This window comes from Merops nubicus, unplaced genomic scaffold (genome assembly GCF_000691845.1).
Source record: "Merops nubicus isolate BGI_N331 unplaced genomic scaffold, ASM69184v1 scaffold3267, whole genome shotgun sequence".
Classification (NCBI taxonomy): domain Eukaryota; kingdom Metazoa; phylum Chordata; class Aves; order Coraciiformes; family Meropidae; genus Merops; species Merops nubicus.
Genome location: NW_008618133.1, coordinates 14,597 through 20,619, shown reverse-complemented (window position 1 = coordinate 20,619; position 6,023 = coordinate 14,597). Strand labels below are relative to the sequence as shown.

General features: G+C 50.2%; 1 protein-coding gene across 1 annotated transcript; it reads left to right on the top strand.

The window, feature by feature from the left end:
- Positions 1-3: 3 nt before the first annotated feature.
- On the top strand, positions 4-3,799 carry FPGT (fucose-1-phosphate guanylyltransferase; the record flags this gene model as incomplete). The annotated part of the gene is made up of 3 exons (XM_008943330.1): positions 4-16; positions 1,351-1,443; positions 2,349-3,799. Coding segments are annotated over 3 exons (1,557 nt in total), but the record flags the coding sequence as incomplete, so codon positions are not given.
- Positions 3,800-6,023: the final 2,224 nt, after the last annotated feature.

The following is a 6,023-nucleotide window of genomic DNA, read 5'->3' as shown; positions in this document are numbered from 1 at the left end:
CCCGGACCAAAAATCGGTGGGAGCCCGGGGGCGGGTCTCCTGAGCGGGGTCTGGGGGCCTCCTGGAAGAGGCGTTGCTGGGAGAGATGGGCTCGCTGGATAGCCGGGACGCAAGGTCAGGTTATGGCATAGGAGCAGAGAAGGGGTTTGGGTGGGGAGGGACCTTCCAAGGTCATCTGGTCCAACCCCCCTGCAGGGAGCAGGGACATCTGCAGCTAGAGCAGGGTGCTCCATCGTCCCTGGGATGGTGCCAGGGATGGGGCAGTGACCACCTCTCTGGGCAGCCTGGGCCAGGGGCTCAGCACCCTCAGGGTCAAACATTTCTCCCTTCTCTCTAGTCTAAATCTCCCTCTTTTAGTTTCAAACCATCCCCCCATGTCCAGTTACAGCAGGCCCCACTCAAAACCACGTCTTCATCTTTGTGATAGGTCCTTTTAAAGCCCTGGCAGCCCCCAGGGGTTCTCCCCAGCTGGAGCCTTCTCCTCTGTGGCTGCCCCAGCCCAACTCTCTCCTGCTGGGCTCCCAGCAGAGGGGTTCCCCCCTCGGGGCATTGCTGGGGCTCCTCTGGCCCCGCTCCAGCAGGTCCCTGGCTCTGCTGTGCTGAGGACTCCAGAGCTGCCCCAGCACTGCAGGGGGGTCTCACAGAGCTGGCAGAGGGGCAGGATCCCCTCCCTGCCCTGCTGCCCAGGCTGCTGGGGGTGCAACCCAGGCTGCTGGGGGCTCCTGGCCAGCTCCTCACCCCCAGGGCCTTCTCCCCAGGGCTACTCGTATAATACCGTAGCCAGGTATAATTGTTTTTGGTCAGGTGGAAGCAGGCTTTGTGCTTATGTACTAGGACAGCTGTGTCCTACAGTACAGCTCCAAAATGCATCTGAAGTATTAATTAAACCACAGGTGGAGGTTCTAATGCCATTAAATAGCATGTAGTTCTGATCCAGTTGTACAACTGCTAGTATCATGGGTGAGCTTCTCCTGGGCCTTAATGTGAGTTTATTTTGGCTACTGCACTTCCCATTCCACTATCTCGGGCTCCATCATGGTGGTTTTGAAGTGTATGTTGGTGATACTACATCACATTGTATGGAATGTAGAATAGCACTAACTCATGGTTTTTATAAATTCACACTATTTACCTTAACCTGATTACTTAAATAATTTCAATACGTTTTAGTGTATTAGTCAATGTGCAGCAAAAAACTAGAAGTAGTCTGTCCATAGTATCATATCATCCTATAATTCTTAACTCCTGTTCCCTCTGCTATGGAAAGTAGCTGATCTCAGTAGTCTGTCTGTGGCTTATTATTTATTATCAGTGCTCTTTCCAGCAGATGCTGAAATGCTTTCTCTTTAGGAAATGGTGGATCAACGCTTCATGTTCTTCAGTGCTTGGAAGATCTGTATGGTGATAAGTGGATGTCTTTTATCGTGCTGCTAATTCATTCTGGTAAGCTCAGTTTTACATTTCACACTCTAAAATTGCATGGGGTTTTTTTTTTTTTTTTTATAAATTCTAAAAATAACCTGATGGCAGAGCAGTCAGAGTTCTGAAATACAGTTCCCTCAGCAAAGTAATCCCAAGTGTATCTGTTCGGATCATTTGAATTTAGATTGATAATTTGGAGATACTGCTGTCACTTAAGCATTTCTTCTTGGCACTTAAGTTGTTTGATCAAACAGTGGAGAGAAAACTGCAACTGAGAGTACCTGAATTAAGCTTCTGCCTTGAAGTAGCCATTTAAGGATTATGGCCCCCTCTCTGGGCAGCACGTGGGGGTCCTCATAGCTACGGGCAGACTGAACACTTGCTGCCCTACCCAGTTAGTCAGAACACTGCCAAAAGGGGCCTCAGTTCTTCAGGGGAGAAAGAAACCAGGAGATCACAAGTCCCCTGACCAAACTGCTGTGTATTTGACTTACTTCTGACTTAAAATTCCCAGTGGGGGTGCGGGGGGACACCTCTCTTTTCTCAAGTGAAACACGTGTCCTTTGCTTTCTTCACTTTAGTTATAGACAAGTGGTCTGTAGTCCAGCTCTGAAGCAAAATGAGGATGATGAAATCAACCACAATTTTAATATCAGCTATTTAAGGCATGGTATGTTTTGGCTGTAAGGTTAGATCTCCTTTGAGAGATGTTTGAAGGAATGATTTTTGGTTTTTTTCTTCTTTGAGAAATACTTAGTATATGACTGTGGTGCTGGGTGTTTCTTCATCCCTCAGTGTGTACATCAAACAGCTGTATGGGTTTAGTTTTTGCCTGTGTTTTTGCTTGTGTTACATTGCTTTACACTGTATGGGTTTAGTTTTGCTTACAGCCTCTCTGTAGGATTAGAGGTGTCTTTTTCCTCCAGGTGGTCACAGCCAGCGGCTGCCCAGCGCCAGCGCCCTGGGGAAGATTTTCACGGCGCTGCCTTTCGGTGATCCCGTTTACCAGATGCTGGACCTGAAGCTGGCCATGTACATCGACTTCCCCAGGCACATGAAACCGGGCATCCTCGTCACGTGTTCGGATGACATAGAGCTGTACAGCACTGGAGCCACGGAGACCATCGCGTTTGACAAGCCGGGGTTCACCGCGGTAGCGCACCCCTCAGATTTGGCAGTCGGGACCACTCACGGAGTGTTTGTTTTGGATCCGTCCAGTTTCTCGGGCAGAGGAGGACTCGAGTACGCCTCCTGCCGCCAGTTCCTGCACAAGCGCGACGTGGAGACGATGCGGCGGTGCGGAGCAGTGTGTGCCAGAGGGACGCGGCCCCAGCGCAGCTGCCCCGGGGACCGCGGGGGCTCGGGAGCGGGCTCCGAGTGCGTCTACACCGACAGCGTGTTTTACATGGATCAGAGCACTGCGAGGCGATTGCTGAGGTTCTACCAGGAGCTGGGCACCCTTTGCTGTGAAATAGACGCGTACGGTGACTTCCTCCCGGCCCTGGGGCGGGGGGCCGCTGGAGATGACGCCGAGCAGGCGAGCGAGGTGGCGAAGGAGGAGCCGCGGTTAGCGGAGGTGCGGCAGAAGCTGCGCTCCCTTCTGCGGGGGACGGCGCTCCACGTTATCGTCCTGAACAACTCCAAGTTCTACCACATCGGGACCACGCAGGAGTACCTGTTTCACTTCGCATCGGAGAGCGAGCTGCAGTTTGAGCTGGGCTTGGTGCCCGTGGCGTTCAGCAGCGTTCCCGAGCAGGGGGGGGCCGTGGGTCGGTCGGCAAGCGTCATCCACAGCGTGCTGGAGCCGGGCTGCGCCCTCGCACCCCGCACCCTCGTCGAGTACTCCAGGATCGGGCCCGAGGTCTCCGTCGGGACGCACAGCATCATCAGTGGAGCACACATGGATTTCAAGGTGGACGTGCCTTCAAACTGCTTCCTGAGTTCGTTAAGTGTGAGAACTAACGACCGACTGCAGTATGTGAGCATGGTGTTCAGTGTGGAGGATGACCTGAAGAGGAGCGTGACGTGCCTGTCGGATATCCGCTCCCTCCGGTTCTTTGGAGTCGGGCTCCTCGAGTGCTTGGACCTCTGGGGTGTGAAGGTTTGTGACCAGCTCTTCTCTGGTGGGAACAGGCGGCTGGGGCTGTGGACTGCCAGGATTTTCCCTGCTTGTCCCACCTTGAGCGAGTCAGTTAGGATGTCCTTACAAATGTTAAACTCTGTGCAGCACATGTCAGCTTTTAAACTAGACGGCTTCAAGCTCCTCTCTGTGGAAGAGATGCTCACCTACAAAGATGTAGAAGACATGCTGAAGTTCAGAAAGCAAATTTATGACGAAATCTGTCTGCAAAGACAAAAAGACAAGTCTGACTTGTAGAATAAACAGTACTTGAACAAATTTCCTGTTTTCAGTTGTGGATGATTGATTACTTCCCAGCTTGTAAAAGTCATCAGAAAAAAAGTACACAGATCTTTTCTCTGATTTCACTGAAGTAGCAATAATGAAATTGCATTAACAACCTTGGTGTAGCATAGCATTAATAATGCAGCAAATGCAGATAAAACTGTGCTTTTGATGAAACAAGTAATGAAATGTTCTCAGATCTCTAAGAATGCTAATTGGTGACTCTTTTTGGGGTGCATATTACATTTTGTAGTCTCTGTCAGTAAGAATATGATACAGAACAAATTAATTGGAAATTTGACTGAAAACTGCTTGTGAGGTTTCTCAGAGTAGAACATCAGCTCCAACCATGTGCAATGATGTGACAATAACTTATGTTTCTCTCCTTTCGTGCTGCCTTTTACCAGTACTGTTTCAAATAGAGATAAATTTATTAAAAGTACTTTTTAAATCAAGGCATCCTGCCTTAAGAATTCATAGTTTTCTTTATTTTTCTTTTTTTTTTTTTTTTTAGGGTAGTTTACACTTTCTTGTTTTTCATCAGAGGAAAGATTTGCATGAGAGATTGTTCTTTCCCTTGTGAGTTGTAGTGCTGAGGTCAGAACCTGGCATCAGGACATACTGATGTCCCTCCCTGGAAGCTGGCAGTCTGTGCTGGGCAGCTGCCAGCTCTTTGTCACCTGCAGATTGGCTGATAGGTGCCACGTGAGACCTACGTTTCATACCTCTCCAGACAGAACTGTCAGTGTGCCCGGGTGGCACTTGATCCTCCTGCAGGCCCCTGGGGGTGGTGGTGGGAGATTACACCTGTGAGTAGTGCCAGGACACGAGCCCTCCTCCCCTTCTCCACCCTGCTGCCTCTGGATGCTTCTCATACTTCCTGTAGCTCGTTAGACAAGCAATCAGTGTACACCTTAGTGCCACAAGGTGCAACAAAGCTGCTTCCCACTAGGTTTATATTAGGGTACATCCAATGGCTGTGTTTTAATTTTGCGTTTATAGCAACAGCGTCTTTGAGTTTTCCCAACAAAGCTGCTTCCCACTAGGTTTATCCAATGGCTGTGTTTTAATTTTGTTTTTATAGCAACAGTGTCTTTGCGTTTTCCCATCCATGCTGTTTTTAGGAATGTACTATGTCCTCTGTCAGCACTGCACACGCTACACATCTCCTCTCCTGCATTTATCCCTGGGCTTTCATGGGTTTCATCATAACAGGGCTCATCTCCTGACTGAGGTCCTTAGCAGCACCTTTCCTCTGCCACCTGCAAGGCAGTACTCTAATGAGTGTCACCCAAGCTGCTTCAACCCTCACCAGGTTTCTTCCTTGTCCCTACAGAAACCTTTTGGGAGACACTGTTTCTCCTGAGGATCTCTTCTGAGCTTGAAGAGATAAAAAGGAGCTAGACATGGAGATGTGGAATTGCTGAAGCTGACTTCAAAGGAATAAGGAGAATTTCTGAGCAAACAGGTTTTAAAAGTCATTACAAAATGTTAGTTTAACAATGGAAATGGCAGTAGCTTTGAGAACAGCAACGTCCAAGACAAATCTGTGAAGTCACAAACTAAAAACAGCCATAGAATATGAAATTGTGATTTGTGTGTCACCTTGTGTGCACAATCTATCCCTCTGTGGTGGGCTATACAAAGTGTTGGGGAAAACAAATGTTTGTTTGTAGAATTTGTCTTCAGTTGGAGACCCAGTTGAAGACTTCCCTGATAATTGCTGAGCTGCTCAGGCAAGCCTTCTGCACGTTCAGTACCAGTGAAAGGAAGCTACATTCTTTCAATGTGGTTATTCTGTTTAACTGCTACACTTGCATTTATTCTCAGCTCCCTCGGTGCCGTGCGCTGGTTCCATCCCTGGAGGCAGTCTGGGTGTGAGTAGTGGATTTGCTTCTGGCACAAGGCAGTGGGGAAGGGCGAGGAGAGGCGTGTGGCTGCGGGAGGGTGCCGGGCAGGCCCGGCCCGGCTCAGCTGCCCTGCTCCTGGGAGCAGCGTTCCCTCCGGGAGCAACGCCAGGGCAGGGGGCTCCTGGGAACCTGGTGACACTCGGAGGCCCGCAGGTCAGGCAGCCCCTCGGCAGGAGGGGAGGCTGGGGTGGCATGTGGGGCTTCTCCCGGGTTTCCCCGGCCCACAGCACTCTGCAGGGCCGCAGCCAGGGGTGGGCAGGAGCTGCTCGCACCCTGCGACACGGGGA